The sequence below is a fragment of the Lycium ferocissimum genome, chromosome 12 (genome assembly GCF_029784015.1).
Source record: "Lycium ferocissimum isolate CSIRO_LF1 chromosome 12, AGI_CSIRO_Lferr_CH_V1, whole genome shotgun sequence".
NCBI classification, from domain to species: Eukaryota; Viridiplantae; Streptophyta; class Magnoliopsida; order Solanales; family Solanaceae; genus Lycium; species Lycium ferocissimum.
In genome coordinates this window covers 1,735,122-1,761,900 of record NC_081353.1, presented here as the reverse complement: position 1 = coordinate 1,761,900, position 26,779 = coordinate 1,735,122, and the positions used below count along the sequence as shown (strand labels likewise).

Genomic DNA, 26,779 nt, shown 5'->3' with positions numbered 1-26,779 from the left:
TGATTATAAACTTGACATATAGAATATTTGAATTGTTAACTTACTAAATATAAAAAGAGGCAGACATAACCAAAATAAGACAATTTTTTTTTATTAAACAACAAACTCCCAAGGTGGACGAATACAGCAACAATAAGTTGTACAAAAAGCAACTGAAATTGTACTCTAACTCGGGACTAACATGTGTACATTTCAGAAATTTAACATTAATACTACCTCTTGTGTGTTTACTTTTTAAGTCCCCACGTGTCCACAGTGTCTCAATTGTCCTTTCATTTCCTTCATTTGGCATATACTCCCTCTGTCTCAATTTAAGTGTCTACGTTTGACTAGACACGGAATTTAAGAAATAAAGATAGACTTTTGAATCTTATGATTCTAAATTAAAAATCTGTCTAATATAATAAAATATCCTTTGAATCTTGTGATTATAAACTTGACATGTAGAATATTTGAATTGTCAACTTACTACATATAAAAAGAGGCCGACATAACCAAAATAAGATAAATTTTAACAGCAATTAAGAAATTAAGGGGAAAAATAAGAGGAAAGGAAAAAAAATATAGAGACTCACTAAGGAGAATCGCAGTATCATTTGCAAAATAACAAATCATAAGACTAACTAAAGTGAATAACCAAATTAATCATATTGGGCTGGGTGCATCGCACGGCCATAGTTTGCTAGTTTTAATATATATAACACAAAATACGTAATAATAGTGGATTACGTGTTCAGCAGGCAACCGAAAGTAGCTACAATTAGTTCTCTCCATTAAAAAGAAGGCATTACGAGCAGAGGCGCATCTAGCATGTTAGATGGGGGTTCAATTGAACCCCTAACTTCCAACACGGAGCATAAATTGATGTGTAAACTCATAACTTTAAAAATATAATGGGTTTAATTCTAAGAATCGCAGGATTGAACCCATAGAGTTTAAATTCTGAATCCGCCTCTGATTACGAGATAGATTGTTTGGGCTTTTATTCTTATCCTGGTACTTCATGATTGAAATGTGAAACCAACTGGATTAAACTGAGCCCAGCCACGATCAAGCAACTTGGCCTCAACTCCAAATTAGTTGTATCAGCTATACGTATTCTCTATAGCCATTTTCATTCTAATCAGGCCCAGTCGAGAAAAAAATGAGACAGGAAGGTGACCACAATTAAGATCTGCCGTTGCAAATGGCTTTAGCATTATTTGCCTTCCATCTTGAGAAATTTCATTGAGACTCACTAAGTTCACAAAATGACAGTTATCCACCAAGGCTACAACAATTCACTCAATAAGCTGCTGAGCTACATAAAATAATTGAACTTCAATTGAAGCCATTGAAATACAAAATATTAATGACTTGCGGAAAAATTAGGACTGAGATATGTATGCCCCGCACTGAGTTCCCTTCACTTCCTGCTATAAGGATTCATCAGCATATGGTAACTTGCAGGGAGCAGCCCGGTCCTTTGACTTATATTGGCCTAGCACTTCAGCAACAGTTCTACAACGGCATTGCTTTCCAGGTCGGATAACATCCCCATAAACAGCCATTTCAATTACATCGAGCTCCTTATCTGCATGGTCCAAGTTTTATGGTAAGTATTAATAGAGTAAAAATGTAACTGCTGCAAAAACAACTGACAACCATGCAGTTAGGGCACAAATTTATATGTCCAATTCTGTGTGAAGTTGGGAAGGATGACTAAGCATTATACATTTTACGGGACATTAAGGGTGGTTAACTTCTGCTAGAATCTGTAGAAAATCTTATACGATATACCATTTTCCACAGTTACCTTCCAGACGAGAATACTCCATTTGCACTAATTGTGTAGAAAAAGGCATTACTGGTCCCTTATACTTATCAGCTAAGTTGCTCGGACTCTTCACTTTCGGTGCTGCACCCGTGTCGACACGACGATTGTGGGTGTGGGTGTGAGATCCATCATCTGGTCAACCGATTTTGGATACTTTGACCAAAATCGTCGGAGAAATTCCAACAGATCCAATGATTTCAATAAACAAAAGCTAAGGTGGAATTAAAGAAAATGGAATACCTTGTATATTGAAATTTCGAAGTCACTCCTTTTCTTTTTATCTCCTTCAGGGATTCTACTCTTGATCAATATTTTCTCCTCAAGTTTTCCACATTATTTTTTTTTTTTGAATCCCCGCACCCGTATCCATACCTAGATCCGTATCCCCGAATCTTAAAATATAGATCATGAAGGATCCGCACCCGTATCGGACACCCGCACCCGAGTCCGACCAACTTAGCTTACCAGTTCCTTTATACCTTATACAAAAACAAAGCAAAAAATAAAAACAAATAACCACACCAGTTCCATTATCTACAGTTGCCAAAGCTGTTGTGTTACAAGGCAAGTTCCATGATAACTTATTGCATGTGCTATAAAATACATGCTAAACAGCACAATAATAAAAGAACGGGTAAGACTCGCAAAACTTCAGAGAGGGATCTAACCAGTTGAAAGATCCAAGCAAATTTTATTGGTTCTATCCTCTGAAAGAAGATAATATAGAGATGGTAGCAAAGCTGATATGTCCGGACTCAGTAATCAAACTCTGAGGTAGGTAGGCAGCATCTACCAAGATAAAGAAATTCTTTATGTATTTAAACTATGTAACATGTGTTGGGTCTAGTATAGATTAAATGGGAAATGGAGGGAAGAAATATGGAGGGAACATGAGTTGTTCTCTTATGCTTTGGTGAAAAGCATTTCTCCCATATTGGTAGTGGAAAGAGAAGTTCAAGTGTTTAAATAAGGAAACACTTTTACTTCTTGTTAAAAGGGTTGAGAAAATAAGCAAGCCTCGCGCAGTCGTCGTCGCTCGCTCGGCTTCGGTCAAAAATTGATTGATTAATCTTTTTGGACAAAATTTTCTTTAATTAGTTAATTATTTAATTATTAATTAAATTAGCCAAATATCCAACCCGAACGGGATCCACGCGCGACCCGGTTCATTTTCTTTCTCGGATTTTATTTAAAATTCCCGCCCGTTTTAAAGTGACTGTTCTGAAGGGTTGCAAACCTTCAGAAACAGTACTTCCATGGCTATAAATTCGTTTGATTCCTCAGATTTTTCCTTACGAATTTTCTGAACTTCAAAACTTCTTCTGCACAAATAAATTCTAGTGCAATTTACTACCGTTGAGTGGTTTGCTGACACCGTGATTTTAGGTACCGATACATCGGTGAGTACGATCGTTCTATCCTGGGAGGATATATTCCATTAACCTCGGGTACTTGAGGGGAATAATTTCCTTAAGGACACACTGTGCATTCAGTGGGCTCGATTTTCTTCCTCAAAAATATTTTCGATACTGTTTCTGATCATTTTCAGATTCTCTCCTGTTTACTGGTTTTAAGTTTTCTGGTTTTGAAAATATTCTTCAAACTTTATTGTTTCTGGAAATTCTCCAAAGTTGTTGTTCTAAGTATTTTCGTAATACAGATTGCTAACAATCTTAAGGAAATTATATTTTATATATTAATCTGTATTCTATTTTGGAGACTAAAACCTGTGTGGTTTTCCACTCCGTATGAAATTTCGTGTTCTGACTTGAAGATATAAAAATTTCGTTGGAATATTAAAGTTCATACTTGTACAACGATTTGAAGAACATAAAAACTTCGTCGTTGTTGTTGTGAAAAGTTTGCTATTCTGATTATTAAAACAGTTTGTCAATTTTGACAGTGAAAAGAAATGGCAATTGAAAGCGCTACTACTTCTGCGACTGTTGCGGCAACAAGCCGAACTGCTGTGCCACCGGCGGAAAAACCGGGGAAATTTTCTGGAGCCAACTTCAAAGGATGGCAGCAAAGGGTGTTCTTTTGGCTTACCACTCTTGGTATGCAGAAGTTCACCAACGAAGACCCTCCTGTGCCTGCTGCTGATATGCCGGCCAATGAAAAATTTATGATTGCTGAGGCGTGGAAACAGGCAGATTTTCTATGCAAGGGCTACATCCTAAGTGCTTTGGAGGATGATTTGTACAACGTCTACAGTGCTATGAATACTTCGAAAGAATTGTGGGATGCACTTGAGAAGAAGTATAAGATTGAAGACGCATGCTTGAAAAAATTTGTGGTTGCCAAGTTTCTAGACTATAAAATGATAGACAGCAGAACCGTTGGAACGCAAGTTCTTGAGCTTCAACTTATTTTTCATGACCTTATTGCTGAAAGTATGGTAGTTAACGTAGCGTTTCAAGGGGCTGCAATGATTGAAAAGTTGCCTCCTTCGTGGAGAGATTTCAAAAATTATCTAAAGCACAAGCGCAAAGAAATGAAGTTGGAAGATCTTGTGATTCGTCTCAAGATTGAGGAAGATAACAAAACAGCCGAGAAGAAGTCGCGTGGAAATTCAACAATTATAGGAGCGAATATCGTTGAAGAGGCTGCTCCAAAAAGTAAGAAAAGAAAGAAGTCCACTGGACAAAAGAAGGAACAAGCCAAGAAAAGTTCAAGGGCAACTGCTATAATTGTGGAAAAAGCCCCCCAAGGCTCCTGATTGTCGTGCCCCGAAAAAGGACAAGAACAAGGGTCAGGCGAACATGGTGGAAAAGATGGTGATGTAGATGATCTCTGTGCTATGCTATCGGAGTGCAATTTGGTTGGAAACCCAAAGGAGTGGTGGCTTGATTCTGGTGCCCCTCGACATATTTGCTCTGCAAAAGAAGCATTTGCAACCTACGCTCCCGTTGAACCCGAAGAGGAGCTTTTTATGGGAAATACTACAACAGCCAAGATTGAAGGATAAGGGAAGATACTTCTGAAGATGACTTAGGCGAGTCTTCGACTCATCAACGTTCTGCACGTTCTTACAATTAGGAAGAATTTAGTTTCAGCCGCACTACTCGTCAAAAACGGGTTTAAGTGCGTGCTTGTAAGTGAGAAAGTTGTAATAAGTAAGAATGAGATGTTCATAGGAAAGGGCTACCTCACCGAGGTCCTTTTCAAGCTAAATGTAATGGTTGTTGACAGTATTAATAAGAATTCAGCTACGTCTTACTTATTGGAGTCAAATGATTTATGGCATGTTCGTTTAGGACATGTCAACTACAAAACCTTGCGAAAATTGATTAATTTAGAAGTATTGCCTAAATTCAACAACAACAACAACAACAACAACAACCCAATGAAATCCCACAATGTGGGGTCTGGGGAGGGTAGAGTGTACAATAGACCTTACTCCTACCAAGGTAGGACGGGGAAAGTACCGATAAAGAGCATAAAAAAAAGTCGAGATAAGGCTAAGAGATTCAAAGCGATATGGAAATGAAATAACGCAAGCGACACGGATAATATAGGATAATCAAAGCACGAAATAACGGATAATAGCGAAATCGAGCACAAGAAATTATTTGCGATAATGCGACTACTAATAAGGAAGGATAACGAGACTATCTACTAGCCTTCTACCCTGCGGGTCCTCCAAACCCTCCTATCTAAGGTCGTGTCCTCGGTGGTAACCGCGCCATGTCGTGTCTAATTACCTCTCCTCGAACTTCTTGCCGGCCTACCCTTCCCCTCGTCCGAAACCATCCATGGCCAACCTCTCACACCTCCGGGGCATCTGTCTCTCTCTCTTCACATGCCCAAACCATCTATGAGATTTTGTCTTCCACCGAGGCCACTCCCCACCTTGTCCCGAATATCCTCATTCCTAAGTCCTGCGGTGTGGCCACACATCCATCTCAACATTCTCATCTACACATTCAACGTGAGAGATCTTACACAATTCCGCCCCCATACAAGATGGTCGATGCTAACCATTTTTGTTAACTACTGGCATCACATAACACTCGGAAGCAAGCCTCCATTTCATCCACCCGCCCAATACGATGTGTGACATCATCGTCAATCTCGCCGCCTTTGCATAATAGACCCAAGATACTTGAACTACTTTTCTTACGGATGGCTCGGGTACCAAGCCTCACTTCCAAGCCATCCTCCCGAGGTCTTCGACCGAGATCCGTCGGTCCTAAGGCTTAAACCCTTTAACTACAAGAGTATGTCTCCAACCCTCCTCATTTTTTAACTCGCCTACGAGTCTCGTCGATCGGGACTATGTCATCTGCGAAAAGCATACACCATGGCACCTCACCTTGAATTTGCCGCGTCAATCCATCCATCACCAAGGCAAATAAAAACGGACTAAGAGCTGATCCTTGATGCAACCCCATCACAACTGGGAAGTGCTACAGTCTCCTCCTACCGTCCTTACCCCGTTTTGGCTCCTCATACATGTCCTCGATCACCCTAATGTACGCCACGGTACACCTTTTTCTCCATAGGATCTCTCTTGGAACTTTGTCGTAAGCTTTTTCTAGGTCGATGAATACCATGTGTAAGTCCCTCTTCCTCTCCCTATACTGCTCCACCAGTCTCCTCACAAGATGGTGTAAGTATTGCCTAAATTCGAGTGTAATAAATCAAAATGTGAAATCTGTGTTGAATCTAAGTTTGTTAAACATCCATATAAGTCTGCGATAGAATTCGTATCCTTTAGACTTAATCCACACAGTATATATGTGATATGAAGTCAATACCATCTCGCGGTGGGAAAAAGTATTTTATAACTTTCGTGACGATTGCACTTGATATTGTTACGTGTATTTGCTTAATAGTAAGGATGAAGCAATTGACGCATTTAAGCAATACAAGAACGAAGTGGAAAATCAATTGAATAAAAAGATAAAATGATTAGAAGTGATAGGGGTGGAGAACACGAATCTCCTTTTGCGAGATATTTTAGAATATGGAATTATTTATCAAACTATCGCCCTTACACACCACAATCAAATGGAATTGCGGAAAGGAAAAAACGAACATTAAAGGAAATGATGAATGCTTTATTAATAAGTTCCGGTTTACCGCAGAGCTTGTGGGGAGAAGCTATCCTTACAGCTAACCGAATACTCAACAGGGTACCTCACAGCAAAACACAATCTATTCCATATAAACTACGGAAAGAAAGAAAACCCAACTTGAAATATTTCAAAGTGTGGGGGTGTTTAGCAAAGGTACAAGTTCCTTTACCCAAAAGGGTAAAAATCGGACCGATTTTGTTTTTATTGGATATGCTTTACAAACGCAATGAAAGCTTTCGGTTTTGGTTCACAAATCCGACAATCCCGAAATTCATGTTAATACGGTAATTGAATCGGATAATGTTGAAATCTTTGAAAACATTTATCCGTTTAAAACTGAATGTCGTCAAGTGAAAGATCTAAACGACCGCAGGAAGAACCAAAAGAAAGTACACCAAGTGAAGAGGATCCAAGGCGTAGCAAACGTCAAAGGACATCTACTTCCTTTGAACCAGATTTTGTGACATTCTTGTCGAAAATGAGCCTCAAACATTTAAAGCAACGATGTCTTTCTTCTAATTCAAGATTTTGGAAAGAGGCGTCAATAGTGAGATTGAATCAATTTGAACAACCATACGGAATTGGTTGATCTTCCTCCTAGAAATAAACCTTTAGATCAAAATGGATCTTTAAAAGGAAAATGAAAGCTGATGGCACTATTGACAAATATAAGGGAAGACTTGTGGTCAAAGATTATAGACAGAAAGAAAGCCTTGATTACTTTGACACATACTCGCTGGTAAAAAGGATAACATCTATTCGGGTGTTAGTGGCACTAGCGGCCATACATGGTCTTGAAATCCATCAAATGGATGTTAAGACAACTTTCTTAAATGGAGAGTTGGAGGAAGAAATCTACATGAAACAACCTGAGGGATTTGTGGTTCCTGGTAAAGAAGGGAAAGTGTGCAAACTTGTTAAGTCGCTTTATGGACTAAAACAAGCACCCAAACAATGGCATGCTAAATTTGACCAAACAATGTTGGCAAATGGATTTAAGATCAACGAGTGTGACAAATGTGTTTACATTAAAAACACTCCAAATCATGAAATCATTGTATGTTTATATGTTGATGACATGTTGATATTGAGTAAAGATATTGCCGATATAAATGCTACTAAGCGCATGGCGCTAGCAAATTTGATATGAAGGACTTAGGAGTTGTTGATTTGATCTTAGGAATCAGAATTCATAAAACTCCACAAGGTCTAGCATTATCGCAGTCTCATTATATTGAAAGAGTACTTGACAAGTTCCAGTATTTGGATTTCAATGTTGCCAAGACTCCAATTGACGTGAGCTATACATTTCAGAAGAATGAAGGTGAAAGTGACTCACAATTGGATTATGCAAGGGTGTTGGGAAGTTTGATGTATAACATGAATTGTACGCGACCAGATATAGCATGTGCTATTAGCAAATTGAGTCGGTTCACAAGTAATCCCAATCAAACTCAATGGATGGCAATGAAACGAGTTTTGGTGTATCTAAAACATACCCAAGACTATGCTTTGCATTATAACAAATATCCCGCCGTGATTGAGGGATATAGTGATGCAAATTGGATCACCGGATCATCTGAAGTTAAATCCACGAGTGGATATGTTTTCACAATTAGGGGTGGAGCGGTGTCTTGGAAATCATCCAAACAGATGTGCATCGCCCGTTCTATGATGGAATCTGAATTTATAGCTTTAGACAAGGCCGGTGAAGAAGCTGAATAGCTCCGGAATTTCTTAGAAGATATTTCATTCGGCCCAAACCTCGGGACCTATATGCATACATTGTGATAGTCAACGACAATAGGTAGGTAAGGTGGAGCGTTATGTACAACGAAAAATCTCGTCACATACGATGGAGACATAATACCGTGAGACAACTACTCTCTAGTGGAATTATCACTATTGACTATGTAAAGTCTAGAGATAATGTGTCGGATTCACTTACAAAAGGCCTAACTAGAGAGGCGGTTGAAAGATCATCTAAGGGAATAGGTTTAAGGCTTAGGACAAGTCATCATGGCGGCAACTCTACCTAGCAGACTGGAAATCCCAAGAGCTAGGTTCAAGGAGATCAAACAAAGTTGTGACTGACAGTTCGGCATTGTCAAATAACTCAATCCATTCTCGCGATGAAGACAATGTTCAGGAACAAGGATAAAACATTAAGGCTTTTTAACGAGTTAATAAAGCTTAAGTTTTTTAATGGTTTCTAAGTTTGGCAGGTTTGACCAAATAGTGTATCTACGCGATAACACGTTTAGGAATCACCTATGTAAGTGTGAATTGTAAGCCGCTTCAAAGAGGATGATTGTAAAAAGCCTATTCTCCATACACTCATGAAACCAGGAGGTGTTCATGGCTGAAACGAACACAACCGTAAGAACCATAGACGGTAAAGGGTTGATTGTGTGACATGTGCCTGTCTAGGTATACACCAAAGCTTGACGGTTCAAAGATATTAAATCTACCGATTGCCCGAGTATATCCGACATATGTTCACTACGGAAAGTTCAAAGGGAAACCTACTTATCCAGATGCAATTAATCCTTGCTTGTAAATCACACACTCGTCCATACATTCCTTTATGCTATAGCCATTCCCCATTCATGTGGGGGATTGTTGGGTCTAGTATAGATTAAATGGGAAATGGAGGGAAGAAATATGGATGGAACATGAGTTGTTCCCTTATGCTTTGGAGAAAAACATTTCTCCCACATTGGTAGTGGAAAGAGAAGTTCAAGTGTTTAAATAAGGAAACACTTTTACTTCTTGTTAAAAGGGTTGAGGAAATAAGCAAGCCTCGCGCCATCGTCGTCGCTCGCTCGGCTCGGCTTTGGCTTTGGATTTGGATTTGGTCAAAGATTGATTGATTAATCTTTTTGGACAAAATTTTCTTTAAATTAAATTAGCCAAATATCCAACCCGAACCGGATCCGCGCACGACCCGGTTCATTTTCTTTCCCGGATTTTATTTAAAATTCCCACCCCCCATTTTTAAGTGACTATTCTGAAGGGTTGCAAACTTTCAGAAACAGTACTTCCATGGCTATAAATTCGTTTGATTCCTCATATTTTTTCGCTGACACCGTGGTTTTAGGTACCGATACACCGGTGAGTAAGATCGTTCTATCCTGGGAGGATATATTCCATTAACCTCGGGTACTTGAGGGGAATAATTTCCTTAAGGACACACTGTGCATTCAGTGGGCTCGATTTTCTTCCTCAAAAATATTTTCGATACTGTTTCTGATCATTTTCAGATTCTCTCCTGTTTACTGGTTTTGAAAATATTCTTCAAACTTTATTGTTTCTGGAAATTCTCCAAAGTTGTTGTTCTAAGTATTTTCGTAATGCAGATTGCTAACAACATGACAAAGGAACCTCTAGGTGGAAGAATCTAGTTCTCCTTTGCTTGATCTTCTACAAGGGCAAAATCTTATCTCTGTTAGGATCTAGATTGTCAAGAATAATCAAGCAAGAAAAGAATTGAAAGAACAATCAAAAAGAAGATACAATCTACGTAGTTTCAGAAGAATTGTCTAAATCCACGTTCACAGAAAAAGAAAAAAAAACAGTTCTATTACTTGTTGTGTTCTGTTACACCTGTTTCCACATCCATACCTTCTCACTGTAGTTATGCGATGAGAACTTGGACTTCAATTTGGATTCAGAAACCAGCTTTAAATCAAAAACCTAACCCAACCGCTACTGGCAGTAGGAGGTAGAAAAAGATATACAGTAAAGATTAATCTTAATGTGATGAATGCAAACTGAATTACTGCCCCTAATCTGATGAATGTTCTAATCAAATTGAGAACTTAGGATAGGCCAAGAGAGTACTGAACGGAAAAGTAGTAATCTGAGAAAGAAATCCCCATAGAAACCATCACAATGACAACCATGAAAATACAACTTAGGTTCAAACCAAATACCAAACAATAGCAGTGTTTCGCATGATTTCTTATGGTAAGGCAAAATAATTTGCCAACTATTTAATTGATATTGCATCTCTATACCTCCATTTATGAATAGTGTCAAATTATCTTGTTAAAGCTGAAAACATGGGAATACCTGAAAACCACCATAAAAATAAAATCACTACAACTACAATGACACTTCAATCCCAAACGGAAGTAAGATCGTTTTAGCATATTGATCGGCAGTAGTCCCGTAATCCAGATAGATCAGGCAATGACTTAAAACCTTCGAAATTACCATGGCACTTCTAATCTTAAGAGGCTACAGCAGTTTTTTTTATAAGAGGCTACAGAAGTAACACAACTATCATATAGCTCGCAGATCTCCAAACTGGAGGAACTAATTCAGAAGTCATTAAGATCGACACGACAAGTGATAGAAGCAGAACAAATAGGGAAAGATCAAAGGTGAATACCAGTGAACTTGATATCGCAGGAGTAGCTTTTTAACTGACTAGTATCAATCTCATCCTTGTTGGCTTTAAGCCTGTTCACCCTTGTCTGAAGAATCTGGCAATTCTCCGCTATGGACTCGCCCCCTGCATAAGAGAACTCATTTTAAATGGCGCAACAACCATGTATTTGACCACCAAATAAAAACTCAAGCGACCCATCTCCACACCTGCCGTCCAACCAACGGATGCGAAAAAAATTAGAAACCCCCCCCCCCCCGCCAAATTAGAAAAATTTGTAACAGTTAATATTCTATCCAAATGATTAAATCACTGAACAGAAATCCAGAATCAGCTCGGAGTGAATCAGATCAATCAATTAACAAACACCACCTCTCACCCCCCCCCCCCCCCCGCCCCCGCCACGAAAAAAAAAAAAAATTGCTGAAGTTGACCATATGAATCATCTATATTGATTTCCCCTCCTTAGGGTCCATTTTATCACATTTGGGTGATAATAGAATAAAACAATGTTGCTCGGACTCTTGACTTTCGGTGCCGCACCCGTGTCGACATGACAGGGGTGTGGATATGGGTGTGGGATCCGTATCCGATCTGGTCAACCAATTTTGGGTACTATGACCAAAATCGAGGGGGAAATTCCGGACAGATTCAATGATTTATGTAATCAAAGCAAAAATTATGGTGAAATTGAAGAAAATGGAATACCTTGTATATAGAAATTTCTATGTCACTCCTTTTCCTTTTACCTCCTCCCGAAATTCTCCTCTTGATCAATATTTTCTCCTCAAGTTTTCCACATAATATCTCATAATTTAGGTTTTTTAACTCTATTTTTTGACAATTGAATTATTTTTAGCCGAATCACCCCACCCGTATCCATAAATGGATCCGTGTCCCTGAATCTTAAAATTAAGATCATGAAGGATCCGACCTCTAGATGTGCACCCGTATCGGATACCCGCACGGTCACACCCGAGTCCGAGCAACTTAGGAATCAACTACCCCTCAATTCCAAACTAGTTGGGATTGGCTCTATGTATTTTCTATATCCATATTCAACTCCACTATATTTGGGCTTATTCATTTCACTTGGGCTATAATGATTATCTTTGGCAATAATAAAATCAATTAAAACCCCAATTCAAAGTTAGTTGGGTCGACTATATGAGATATATGTATTAATTCAGCTCTATTCCGACTCACTTTCTTTCATTAGGGCAACAAGGACTCACGTTGGCAATAATAAAATTAAAGGGAAAGGTCCAAATTTGCTCTTATAGTTTGTGATTTGGCTCAAATAAACTCTCTGCTAACCTATCGGCTCATAGATACCCCGCACCATCAATATCATCTCAAATATGCGCCTCACTGATGGATCTCCAAGATGGACAGATGCAGTTGATTTCGCATCTTGCCACATTGGAATCCATGTAGCTGCCACATAGACAAAATTAACAAAACCCATACCACTTCTTCCTCCCCACCCCTCCCCTTCCCTCTCCGCCCTTCTTCCGCCACCCTCACCACCACCATTCTCTTCCGCAACACAAACAAATTAACCAAACCCACCCACCCATTCTCCCTCCCCTTCTTCTTTTACCACTACCTCCATTTCATCCCCCTTCACCACCACCACCAAAAACACCACGCAACAACAATTCAACCCACATACACTCTCCATTATCAATACACTACAACCCTCTTACAGTCTTCACAATCTTCTTTAGCAAATCCAGGCCTCTCCATCTCTTATCTTCGACCCATCTTCATCACCCATTTTTACCATGCTAAAAGATTAACCACTTTCAACATCTTTACAACAACTACTACGCCTCAGTCCCAAACAAGTTGAGTTCGGTCATATGAATTCTCATTTCTTCATTTAAGCTCATATCATATCATCATCATACTAAATAAAATAAAAGTGAAAATAAGTTGAATATATATATTATAAACAACAACAACAACAATAATAATAATAATGAGTAATAGTTTCATAACAAGTCTAAACCTATCGTCAATTAGTAGCTATCACCTATATGAATCTTTTTCTTCCATTGAGCCCTATCTTTAACTAATTCTGTATTGATACCTATACATTTGCAAGTCTTTTAAGACCACTTCCTTTCATCTAATTTTGGGTTAACCCCATCCCCTTTTAACACCTTCACTTACCATAGTTTCCCACTAACGAACCGGTGCATCTATAGGTCAACGCAGAACATGCCCAAACCATCTCAAGCGACCTTCTAGCATTTTATATTCAATGTGTGCTACTTACACCATGTAAATAACCCCTTCCCCACGATAAACTCCACACACATTCCACTCAACTAGCACACTACACAAATTATGTTCCTCGAGACAGGCACTCGGCTTTAACACTGTCCCTATTAGCAACACTCTCAAAGGGAAGACCACTACGCCACCATCTTCATTGCCACTTTCACCTCAAAATTCCCGCCACACCTCTTCCTTTTTCAACCCTTCTCATACCCGTTGCCATTATAAACCACCATTTTTGCCCTTTGTATTTTTGTTACTAAACAATACACCAAAACCCCCCTCAACCTTTCATGATCCCCTCTTGTTGAAGTGTGTGGTCATCTCATCTACAAGCTTAAGTTGTTACAGAGAACACACTTTTATTTACTTTATTATCTCTTCAACATGCCCCCCTACATTCAGGCCTGATTCTTTTACATGGGTCAAACACGTAAATATTCTTATCAAATAATGGATAGCAATGAGACTCGAACCTAAGACCTCTGCTTGCTTTGATGCCGTGTTTAAGTATGAGACTGTAACATCTAAAGACTTAAGCGGTTAGAGAGAGCACACTTTTATTTACCTAATTATCTCTTCAACACCACTAAAACCACAATAGCTGCCTAGCTCCATTTTTCTTATCGCACCTGAACACCCCATCTTCTTTTCCCAATGCTTTCTCCATCAAAATCCACCACATCTTTGAATTTTTTTGGTTGTATTGTCATTTCCAGCAAGGGGATTGGTTTGGAGGCGAGGTCAAAGTGTTGAATTAATTGAAAGTAGCATTGTGGCTTTGAGGATTTTCCTAGTTGAGGGCTTGTTATCCATTCTAGATTTGATTTTTATAGCAATTTCTTTTTGATATTTGGTGGGCGCTTTGTTTAGGGCTATAGATCTCGAAAAAGGAGAGTTAATGGCAGTCGTTCATAGTGGAGGTGGTGGTTCGACAGTGGCATTGCAGTGGTGGGTTGGGCTTGTTTTTTGTGGCTTTGGCAGTGGCTCAAAGTGTTTGGGGTGTTGTATTTGTGAGAGAATGGTAGGAAATTCTTTTTGGTGGTGCTGGTGCTAGTGGTCCAAGTATACCTCTGAACAGTTGAAAAGATCAAATACACCCCTACATGGCTTGCACCATGTCAACTAAATCAGACCAATTTTTCAACGGTTACTGAGGGGCAAATGAGATGATTTTTACCGTGGCTCGTTAGGTTAACAAAGAGCATATTTAAGCCAAACCACAAAGGCTAGAGGCGAATTTGCACTTTTTACCTAAAATCAACAAAGCCTCAACTCCAAACTAGCTGGAATTGACTATAGGAATCCTATCTATCAACTCCAAGTCTATTTCATATCTTTTGTGAAATACTAATTCACTTAAAGAGTAATAAACAATCAATTAATCCTCAATCATAAGTTTGATGATAGAATGTTCATGAACAAACTAGTTGTTTCGGCTACCATACTGAATCAAATAAAAAGGGCAGCCTGGTGCACAAACAGGGGCGAATTTATATATTAAATTTGAGGCATGTGAACCCGTGGTCTCTCCATAAAACTAGGTATTTTATGTATATATTTTCTTAAAATTGGTATAACATTATCTGCTGGCACCCATGCTACAAATGATGCACTTTGTTGAAGGTTGATATTTAGCTAGAGGACTAGGGGTCAATTCCCACTTAATACTTTTTTTCCTTCTTTTTTTCGAATGGTGCGCACCCATGTTCTAGATTCGTCTGTGTGCACAAAGCATGTACTCAAGGGTGTGATGTAGACAGCTAAAAATAAAGGAAACAAGAGAAAACAGAAACAGGAATCTCAGGAAAAGTAATAGGTAGTAGGTACCTTTGGAGAAGGGAATGATGTGGTCATACTCAAAGCAAAGACAACCTTGACAATTGAAGAAGCGTTTGCAGACAACGTTACCAGCGGAATCTTTGCGCCAGCGTTCAGGATGTCGACCAGGTACAGTCTCAGCCTTAGCCCAACACATCCTCTTCGCTTCTGTGTCAAAATTCCGTGGCCTTTGCTCTCCTCGAGATCGACTTGGTGATGAGCTCATCTCACCAAACCCCACTGCCCCCCCCCCCCCCCAATCTTTCTTTTGGGGATGGGTTTAGGTCCAGGAGATTGACAGTAGGAAGGAGATGTCTATAAATAGTGAAATATACTAGCAAAAAGGGAAATGAACTTGTTTTTCCGTGACACAGCAAGTTTCTGCCCTCTTTCTTGTTGGATCAATAGAATTTACAAGTTTGTGCATTTGGTTCAAGACCAACTGCACACTTTTCACATATTCTGCCTACGGAAAATAGTTGCATAGCTGCCCCAGAGGCGGTATTACACTTTAATTATACGGAAAAGGGCCAAATATACCCCTATACAGTTGGAAAAGAGCCAAATATACCCTTAGTTATATTTTAAATCAAAATATACCTCTCCCGTTATACTTTGGGTCTAAATATACCCCTCCTCCGTTAAAATTGTCCACGGTGAATACCAGATCTGACGTGGCACTGAAATGGACGCCACGTGACATGCCACCTCACCACTCAACTCATTTACCCCTATCTTCCCCTTCTCGCACCTCTACCATCTCCTCTCCCTTCACAATCACTGCCACCATTAGCACCACCATCTCCACCTTCACTCCCTCTCCCTCTGCTAATTGATAATTAGGACAGTATGTTCATTTTTAATGCCTAACTCCACTGCTTGATTCTTGTCACTAGCAACAGAATTTAATTTGTCAGTATTTATTCTTGGTTTTGGGGGGGGGGGGCGAGTTGATGATTTTCGAGTAATGACTGATTTTACTGCTTAAGAAAAATAATTTGTTGCTAAAGCTTAGGAGCTAAATATTAGAAGAGCGCCCTCTCTTTTCTTCGGGAAATCGAGTTCGCTGGGCTGGTTCCCTGTCCCCGATATGTAACGAAAAGATTGATTGGTTTACCGCATTTCATTCATGAAAGCACTTGCCTGTTGATCGGCTTGGAGTTCCATATCTCTGAAGAGTAACTGCTAGCGTGCAACGGCTTAACTTGACGTAGCCCAAGCTCTTGCTCAGCACAAATAGTAGCAAGCAAAGGGTTGAGTTATTCATTTCGGATCTTTATGAGATATGGATGAAGTTGCTGAAGAGAAAAATATGAGTTTTGGATTGTATCATTTGTTAAAGTTCAGTTAATTGTTATGCAGGAAATTTATAGGATTGATTTCTATTGATTTTTTTTCTATCTTTTGTTATGTGGAGAGATAGGTCATATTGGGTTTACCTTAGGGAATATACTAATTGTTTCGTACATTGGTTGTGGATTTGGTTCGTGTAATTTGCAAGGTTAAGATGGTTGTGATGATATAAATTGTATATATAATTGAGCAAAAAGAGAAGGAGTAAAGGTGGAGATGGTAGTGCTAATGGTGACAGTGATTGTGAAGGGAGAGGAGATGATAGTGTTGGGAAGAAGGAAAAGAGAGAAGTAAATGGGTTGGGTGGTGAGGTGGCATGCCACGTGGCATCCACCTCAGTGCCACATCAGTTCTAGTATCCACCTTGGACAATTTTAACGGAGAAGGGGTATATTTAGACCCAAAGTATAACGGGAGGCGTATATTTGGAGACAAAGTATAACAAAGGATATATTTGGCCCCTTTCCGTTAATTATATTATCATAAATAAATAAAATTTTATAATTGTTAAGTATATTATTAACTCAATAATTACTTACACCAAATTCAATTACACTATGGTTTTCCAAACAGACCTTAAATCAATATTTATTTGCCAATTAAAATGCATTACAATAAGCTAATGAATATATTAAGTTAATTGTGTTTCATGTAAATACCAAGCATATTCTTTTTATGTAGTACTACTGTACTAGTATTAGGGGGAAAGATTGTTAATGTCGCGACCCGATTTTAGGACGATTGTGAACGACACTCAATGACTTAACTTGATCGAGTGAACATTCTCAATATTTCTATTTTTTTCTTAAATATGAAATACTAAGCAACCCAATGAAGTTCTTAGATAAACTTATAATAAATGACAGAAGAGACACCTTAAGTGTCCGCAAAGTATAAGAAGAATAGAGTCGAGTTCTCGAGAAATCAGAAAATGGGAAGTGAAAGAGAAGAAGAAGAAGACGAAGAGTATATATGTAAGGGTTCAGAGACTAAATATTAATCATTACCTTGGTAACTTGTGGTAAAACTTGGTCCATTCACACTTTGTCACGTGTCCCAGACATTTAACGCAAGGAGGCACATGTCACTTCATTTACATTATATGTCTTTTCATCTCTTTTATCGTCAAAACTGTAAAAAAAATTCACTTCCCGGTCATAATTCATCGAATACTCGAAAAGTGAGGGGACTATATGTATAGGTACATATATAGATTTGACAGATGGACATATCAAGAGATGACACGTGGCGATCAAAGCTTAGTCAGATGCAATTCAACAGGTACGGTTCCAGCCAAAGTAGACAAGGTCGCAACCGAGTAAGATCTTGGTCCGCCCAAGACTCAGTACAACAATGCTAGCTAACCTAGCTCTGGAATAGCATGACCGCTAGTTCATTAGCGGCCAGTCAAGATAAGCTTTATCCAGTAATTGTTTCTGTCAAATGTGGGATTCACTCCAGTAATCGTACAATCACGTACATAACTGTTCCAACGTGTAGATAATGATCATTATGAGAGGCTTGAAACACGCCAGCCGTTACATAGGGTTTATACTATAAATACACCCCTTTCTTCACTTGTAACCCATAAGATTTTTATGATCACAAACACTATAAAAGCTCTCAATTGTAACAAAGTGCTCAAGTTCTTACTTTTCCGATGACGCTGCCTGACAGTATCTGTCACACCCTAACCTCATTAGGGTGTGATGGGCACCCGACCCCACATCCGGAGCCGAGCGAACCCACAGACTCTTATTACGCACATAAATTTTTCAAATAAAGATAAAATGCAAAATATAACTTTCAGAGATAATTATTTTCGTTGCTTTCAAATTACATAAATTCGGTAGTCAAACAAAACCAATCACATATGACGTATCGAAAATTTGGCCGCGAGCCGCCAGACCGACAACCAACACCCACGACGCCTCGTCCGCAAAGTCTCTAACACAGATCCGGAAATCATAACGGACAAACTCGACTCTATAAAGACTCGGAAAATGGAGCTTGCCATCTCCGCCGGAACATCTTCTATAATAGCTTCAAACCATCCGGGATACCGCGCGGTACGAAAGCGCCCCCGAAGCCGGTGGGTAAGACGAAAATGTACTGAGCATGTAAGGCATGCAATACAGAGTAACAGAACTATAACTGAACAGACAGAACTGTCAAGGTACACACACTACTCAGAATACGTACGCTTACCTTTCAGACACATTCCATACATACCCATCTCATATGCCAAAAAAGGTACCGAAAGTAAGTAGGTCAACCACAGTACCAAAATGCTTATTTTACAATCACAGATCGCATGTCCGGAGAGGTAAAATACGAGTGCCGGAGATGTCACACGTCAGACGGAGTACAGAACGTACAGAATGCTCAGACAAGGCCATGTATCGGACGTAGACATACAGAGCTATATCGAACAGACCCATAATCAGAGTCAGACGTACAGAGCTGTGTCGGACAGACTCGTAATCAGAATCAGACGTACAGAAATGTATCGGACAGATTGTATCATATAACGGACAAACCACAGAACATACAGAATGTTCGGATACTGACATATATCGGACAGAATACAGAATGCACGGAGTGCTCAGATGATATTATACACCGCATATGCATAAAATGTGTCCGGCCCTCGATAAGGGACTCGGTGAATAGAATCATATATAACGGACTCGTATGTCAAATATGCAAATAACGTGTCCCGGCCCTTTGTTAAGGGACTCGGTAATGTAGAATCATGCAGATCGAATCGTACCAAATATACATAACGTGTCCGCCCTACTCGTGGGTCTCGGTGGATAATATCAAATGCCATCGTCGGCCGCCATCCCCATACCATCATAAACATACACGCGATAACGTGTCCCGCCCGCAAGTACGAGGGACTCGGTGAATAATGCGAAGAAGAGCACGATAACATGTCCGGCCGGGACTCGGTGAATCGAATCATACCATAGTACGCACGAGAACATAACATGCCCGGCCGGGACTCGGTGAAAGATACATTGAGCCACGCACGAGCGGTAGTCATGTGAAACCATATGCATATAAATCCGGACTCGATGGATACGTACACTTACCGACATATGAAGATCGGAAACATAAGTTTCGGGTCCTTCCGAATTAGCATCGTAAAAAGTTATGGACATTTGTTTAAACCTCTTCGGACTTTTCAAGCGATCCAGGATCGTGTATAAGGAACATTAAAGCTTACAGAGAATGTTCATATCAAAATACTTGTATCAAATACTTATGCCACAACACTTATATCCGAATACTTATATCAGAATTTCTATTTCAGAGTACTTACATCAGAGTACTTATATCAAACTATTCATATCAGATCATTCGTGTCGAAGTGTTTATATCCGGATAGTCAGACCAAAATGCTCCTATCCAAGTTACCAGATACTTATATTAAATTCGGTAACGAAAGTCAAAGGTTTCCTTAGTTATCTTACGGAAATAAGACAAATAGAATAGCACAATTTAGGTCTCGGGGATTGTGGGCCCACCTCAGGTCAAGTCGGGTAACGAACGTAAAAACATGGTCATTACGTCTTATTAGACTATCTCGAAGATTTCAAAGCATTCCACTTTCGTTTTCAAAAGTTACGGATGTTTGGACATTTCTTTACAATAAAGCGTAAATTAGTTAGTTCAATTCTATTGAATGAATAGTAACTAAATTCAACCTCGGACTTCTAGAGTTGGAGTGATCCCCGAAGCACGTATTTAAGCTTATTACATCTAGGACATGCCAAAGAAGGAAAAGGGTAAGCCTTACATACCTTTCGGACGTCTTATGCTCGTTCAATCTCGAATCCCGTTTCGCCCAGAATTTGCAAATGGTCATGTTTACCAATTGTCAATAGTAGACTTTTTGCTTTCAAATCTTCCATTCTTCACTTGTCTACAAAAATTTGGGCAAAGATCTCCTCTCAGAATTACTCCGTCCCGAGAATATGGCTCGCCAGAATATCAACAACAACAACCACAACAATAACAATAATCATCAAAATCACACCAAAACGCATTCTAACATAGGAAATCTTCATTTCTATACACCACCTCAACTTCCAATCCGACTATATCCATTCAACTCCATATCAACACTTATGTATTTATTTACTAATTTACAATCATTTAAACATAATCAAGAGCATTTCCAACAAGTTACATAACATTCCAACAATTCCCACCAAATACCAAACTCACCCGAAATTGTCTCCCAACCCAAGAACAACACTAACTACATCCCTTGCCATATTCAACATCATACGTTAGCTACATCATTTATGTAAACATAAGGAAGCATATTGCATTAACTTGTCCCATAATCCACAAACGATTTTCATTTCCCCTCAAGACATTAAATCTTCATTTAGCATCATAAAATTCACGACGACACCAACTAGAATGTCAAATGAAATTAATTCGTCATCGCTTACCAACACACTACCATTCTCGGCCATAATAACCACACTCCCATTTTCATAAATTTCCATCTTTTTCCATACACTACAACAACCAACTTGCTACATGAAATTAGCCTAATCTTTTACAACACACACACACACACACCATACACTACTAAACTACACCACACACGGCCACAACCTAGTATCCATATTTTCATTTACATTACAAGGCCACAACAACACAATTAACATAACAAATAAAATTTGATCAACCTTTTCCATCAACACAATGCTATACGGCCACATGCATATATATGCACCATCATGCAAGCTTCCATATTCTCATGAGTTTTATCCTTTTCTACACCCTACAACATATATGAACCCTCCATAACATATAAAAAGGGATTGAATGTTACCTTTTTCTCTCAACTTCTTCACTTGACTCAAGTGTTAAATCAATGGAACGAACGACTTATCTTCCGAAATAATTACACCATGTTGTAGAGGACCCTCGAATTAGTGGGAATACATGAAGAAAATAATTTTTGGGACAAGATTTCCCATAGCCCATTTTTCTTCACCATGGCCGAATAGGCCTATGGTTTCTCCTCCTTCTTTCTCTTTTTTTTTTTGCTTTGTCTTCCATTAAAAGATGAACAAATATATATATATGTACATATAATTCTCATGCATGTGAGGGGCACATGCCCCTCTCTCTAGATTTTTCTTTCTTTTCCTTTTCATTTTTCTAGAGTTTTCTTTCTTTTATTCTATTATTTTTTTTTTAAAAGATGACTTATTATTTTAGTCATCCTTTTTCCATTCTTTTTCCTTCACATGGCCAATATGGCCCCTTTTGGAATTTTGTTGAATTCCGTGAAATGACCATTTTGCCCCTAGCCTTTTTAAATATTTCCATGAACCATTTTGCGAATTTTCCTTTTTCGCCCTCAACCTCTCACAATATTCCCATACTAATAATGGTCATAAATTATATTTATAACAACTCGTATATCAAAATGATTTTTGAAAATGATCTCGTCCTTAACTTCCCACGACGACTTCGAAATATCCAAACGTACAAAGTACGGGCTATAACAGTATCGCCGGACACAACTCAATAAGATCTACTTTGCTCTTTTAACTTATTGCTTCACAATTCGTTATTCTTATTCTTTATTTCAATTATTTTTGCAAGCAAGTCATTTAATACAAGAAATTAATATTTGGTCTTTATAATCTGCGTACCTTTGACCTTCAAATATAAATTCAATTGTTATCCTAAGTAATAGATTTAGGGGTAAACAAGTTTATTTTGTTGGGTTTTTTAAAAGGTGTTAATGGGAAATGGAAGAGACACCTTCTGGATTGTACCTCTTCATCTCACCCTTTCACTTCTTATAAATTCAGAGGTCTTGCCTCAGAGTTTAGACACTGAAAAATTCTAAAGTTTCCCCTCTTCTTTGCATTGTTTCTCCAAAACAAAAGCGTAAGTGTCGTGTTCTTACCGCCATTTGAGTTCGCTGAAGTTCTGCAATTTGCATTGCCGCTATTGTAGAATAGTTTTTTGTTCTATCTTCAGAGGAATTAATCCATTAACCTTGGCAACTGTAAGGGGGTTAAATTTTTTAAGGACACACCAAAAACTTATGGGCTCGAAAATATTCTGATTCTTCTACATTTCTGTCCTTAAATCTTTTTTTTTTTATTTTTTTTTTTATTTTTTTTATTGTTGTTCTTTGTTTTTGATTTCTTCAAACAGAAACTAGCTTTGTTAAATTACTGCTTTGAACACATACAGATAACATATTAATCTAGCTACAATATCATGAGTATTATTTATTATTACAATTCAACTTAATTGGATAATGCAAAAATTCTTATGCAAAATAACATAAGGCTCTTTTAATATTGTCTTTCCAAAAGAAGATGACAATACAATTGACAAAGAGGAAACTGAGTAACTAAATTGTCGGTTTGATGGAAACATCCGATAAAATTGGAGTAATGTAAAACACATATGTATAACTGGTCATCTGCAAATCAGTTAACTAACTGTGACCTCCACTTTCCTTAAAATTCTGCAAACTTGTCATAGCCCTAGGCATGTCAGGTACATAACAAAAAAGCTAGAGAAAAACAAAACCCTTTTAATTTCTTCCCAAGGTGAAGGTGGTATTATGTGTACAATTAATTATTTAGTTTGCAAAAATGAGCAATTCCAAAGAATCCATCTCTACACAAAAGGTTCTTCAATGTGTATCATTCCCTCCAAGAGGATTTTCACTTGGATTCTTTCGGAAAGGGTCCACTCCCTGGATTTATTCAGTCCCAACTATTGAATTTCAAATACTCATTATGTATATTGTCACCCAACTTTTTCATATTCCTCTCAAGCGCCTTGGATTTCCCAAGCTTGCTTCTGAAATCTTTGTATGTCCTACAACCTCTCTTTTACACTTCCTTTCAATTATATCATGTTTTTAATTCATTAGTGGAAACAGATTAGGATTATATCATGATGATGTACGCTTTGATTCTAATCCAGTGGTCCTCGTAGGCCCCTTTGTCGCGTGTGGACCTGATTCTTTTTCTTGATTCAAACACGTCGAAATGATTTTTGCATTTTGGTTGTCAGTGAGATATGAACTATGATCTTTGTTTGTTCTCATACCATGTTGAAGTGTGTGACCCTCTCATCTAAAAGCTTAAGCAATCTTTTAAATGCTTAATTATATTATGTCTCGGTATAACTGATTTATTTTTGTGTTTATAGGCGGGGCTAATTCTTGGATCTACTTTGCTTGGGCGTTATAAGACTTACCAAGAAACCTTGTTTCCTCTTCCAAGTCAATCAATTCTTGGTGCACTGTCAACTTTCGGTTACCTACTTTTCCTGTTTCTAAGTGGTGTGAAAATGGACACTAGCATGACAAGGAAATTAGGAAGGAGGGCACTAGTAATAGGTGTTCTTAATCACATAGTTCCTTTGGTAACCGGTATGATAACCATATTTGCATTATCAAGCTCTTTCTTTCAAGAAGGCGTCCCAACACTCTCCCCTCATATTGAAGTGATAACTATTGCTAGGACGTCATTTCCTGTCATCTCTTTCCTCCTTAAGGATCTCGGACTTCTTAATTCAGAACTTGGGCGATTAGCACTCTCTTCAGCACTTATTAGTGACTTATTTGGGCTCACTATCAACGCAACTGGCGTTCTAGTTTATATAGGTGCAAGGAATCCACTGGAAAGAGCAATCAAGGATGCGATACTTTTAATTTTTTTCATTATTGTGGTTATTTTTGTCTTTAGGCCACTAATGATATGGGTAGTCAAAAGGACCCCTGAAGGGAAGCCTGTTAAAGACGTTTACATATTGCTAATTGTTCTTGCCGTATTACTTTCTGGTATCTTCTCTGACTGGTTTGAACAAACAGTTCTTGTAGGTCCTTTAATATTTGGATTGGCCGTACCTGAGGGACCCCCTTTAGGATCTACTCTAGTAGATAAACTTGATCCATTTGCCTCTGGCTTTCTGTTGCCTATTTTTGTTAGTCTAATGTCATTAAGAACAAATCTCTCTGCCATAAATCCCTCTTCTTCTTATACATTTGCCAATATTATCCTAATTTGTGTCGCAAGTATATCCAAAATCCTAGCATGTTTACTTCCCATGCTATATTGCAAAATGCCTTTAAATGATGCTGCAGCAATCAGCCTCATCATGTCTACAAGAGGCGTCGTCGACTTGGCTATCTATAGCTTTCTAAGAGATACTAAGGTAAGTAATGAAGAGACTTGAACACCTTAGTTATGGATTCTTTAAACAATAAATGAAAGTTGCTGTGTTCGGTTATGTTTTGCAGATTATCAATCAGGCGAGTTTTGCTTTTATGGTTATAGCAACAGCTGTTACAGCAATATTTGTGCAAATCATGGTGAGATGGCTTTATGATCCATCTAGGAAATATGCCGGATATCAAAGAAGAAACTTAAGGAACTCCAACAAGAAGTTACCCATACTTGTTTGCATCCATAATCAGGATAACACTGCTGCTATACTTAGACTACTGGAGAAATCTAATCCCACTAGGGATTTCCCTATAGTTGCCAATGTTCTCCACCTTATAGAGCTACGAGGTCGAGCATCTTCTGTTTTCATCTCTCACCAAGTTCAGACAAAGGCCATTTCTGATGTATCTTATTCGGAAAATGTCATTCTTGCTTTCCAGGGGTATGAACGGAACAACTATGGAGCTGTGACCATTCAGGCCTTTACAGCTATCTCCCCGTGCAATCTAATGCATGAGGATATATGTACCCTTGCCCTTGATGTCCTTGCATCCATCATTATATTGCCCTTTCATCGAAAATGGGCCGTGGATGGATCAGTAGAAGTTGAAGACCACATCTTGAGAACTTTGAACTCTAGTGTTCTTGAAAGAGCTCCTTGTTCTGTTGGAATCCTTGTTGATCGAGGCCAGTTGCGACGTTCCAGCTCTGTCCGTTCATCAGAGAATGTATATTCTGTTGCTATATTATTTCTAGGAGGAAATGACGATGAAGAAGCATTAACGTTTGCTAAACGAATGGCTATTAGTGGGACCATTAGCCTCACAGTGATACGGTTAATTTCCAAGAAAGATATCGATCAAGTTCTTGATTTGGATATTATAGGTGATTGGAAACATAGCCGAAGTAGTTGGGAAAATGTGCACTATATCGAGCATCACGTGAATGAAACAACAGAGACAGCATTATTAGTTCGTTCGTTAGTGGACGATTATGACCTTATAATAACAGGGCGACGAGACAATACACATTCTCCTCTAACAGCAGGACTTGAAGAATGGAGTGAAATCCCAGAGTTAGGAGTCATTGGTGACATGCTTGCCTCAAAGGATCTAAAGACAAGGGCTTCTGTCCTAGTGATTCAACAACAGCAAACAGCTCTATAGCTCTACTACATGAACCCTTCAGTTGCCTTGCTATACTTGTATCAAACAGGGTGTGATATTGGTATAGGTATGTCGTGAAAACCCTCCCAAATACACGAAAGTTTAACAAAAAGTGTACGTGCTCGTACTAAATACTTACAAAACCTATATTGGATAACAGATTCCTTGTACATAGCTCACTGGACTTGGTATATTTGTTATTTTTGCCCCTCTTCCTCGCATTTTCTTTTTTGTTGCAAGAGTAAAATGCTTGATGATTTTTGGTTTCATTTTCTGTCTGCATACTTGAATCATTTCATTTGCCTTCATCCAAAAGTGTACTTGAGAATGTTGGATGTCAGCTTCGTGTCTTGAAAAAGAAATTTCTATTGGACGGCGCGTACAAGTTCTGTCTCTCTTCCGAGTACAAATTCTGTCTCTCTTACGTTATCTGTTAAGGACGCCACATGAATTCTCTGATTACAACATAATGGAATATAGTAAGTGCCAAACAATCGATGGGTTTCCTCGAGACAAACAACTTTCAGAGTCGTCTAGGGTCACCGCTGCATTCTCTGAGGGGAAGTCCCAACTTGAGGTAGCCAAGAGGCAAGTCCTTGTCTACTCTATGTACGCGCCCAAAGTCA

At 38.7% G+C, this 26,779-nt stretch overlaps 2 protein-coding genes across 3 annotated transcripts; one reads left to right on the top strand and one right to left on the bottom strand.

Annotated features, from left to right (window-relative positions):
* Positions 1-1,175: 1,175 nt before the first annotated feature.
* On the bottom strand, positions 1,176-15,882 carry LOC132040285 (uncharacterized). Of its 2 annotated transcripts, XM_059430921.1 has the most exons (4): positions 15,407-15,882; positions 11,294-11,416; positions 10,917-10,971; positions 1,438-1,573 (listed from the first exon to the last, which is right to left on the bottom strand). In XM_059430921.1, exons 1-3 carry the CDS (start codon positions 15,621-15,623, stop codon positions 10,940-10,942), a joined length of 372 nt encoding a protein of 123 aa, XP_059286904.1. In that variant the 5' UTR covers positions 15,624-15,882; the 3' UTR covers positions 1,438-1,573; positions 10,917-10,939. The 2 variants fall into 2 exon arrangements, with proteins under 2 accessions (XP_059286903.1, XP_059286904.1); XM_059430920.1 differs by lacking the exon at positions 10,917-10,971 and having other exon boundaries at positions 1,176-1,573; positions 15,407-15,881.
* A 7,033-nt stretch (positions 15,883-22,915) lies between these two features.
* LOC132040734 (cation/H(+) antiporter 4-like) lies at positions 22,916-26,482 on the top strand. Its single transcript, XM_059431402.1, has 3 exons — positions 22,916-23,625; positions 23,969-24,976; positions 25,062-26,482. Exons 1-3 carry the CDS (start codon positions 23,404-23,406, stop codon positions 26,151-26,153), a joined length of 2,322 nt encoding a protein of 773 aa, XP_059287385.1. The 5' UTR covers positions 22,916-23,403; the 3' UTR covers positions 26,154-26,482.
* The last annotated feature ends 297 nt before the right edge of the window (positions 26,483-26,779 follow it).

What these genes read in the sequence shown, in the direction of transcription:
- LOC132040285 (XM_059430920.1), bottom strand. Translation starts at nt 15,623, where the DNA reads ATGAGCTCATCACCAAGTCGATCTCGAGGAGAGCAAAGGCCACGGAAT. An exon ending in CATCATTCCCTTCTCCAAAG is followed by an intron (nt 11,417 to 15,406) that starts GTACCTACTACC and finishes TCTCTTATGCAG; the next exon opens with GGGGCGAGTCCATAGCGGAG. An exon ending in CTGCGATATCAAGTTCACTG is followed by an intron (nt 1,574 to 11,293) that starts GTATTCACCTTT and finishes TGGACCATGCAG; the next exon opens with ATAAGGAGCTCGATGTAATT.
- LOC132040734 (XM_059431402.1), top strand. Translation starts at nt 23,404, where the DNA reads ATGAGCAATTCCAAAGAATCCATCTCTACACAAAAGGTTCTTCAATGT. An exon ending in AGCTTGCTTCTGAAATCTTT is followed by an intron (nt 23,626 to 23,968) that starts GTATGTCCTACA and finishes TTGTGTTTATAG; the next exon opens with GCGGGGCTAATTCTTGGATC. An exon ending in GCTTTCTAAGAGATACTAAG is followed by an intron (nt 24,977 to 25,061) that starts GTAAGTAATGAA and finishes TATGTTTTGCAG; the next exon opens with ATTATCAATCAGGCGAGTTT.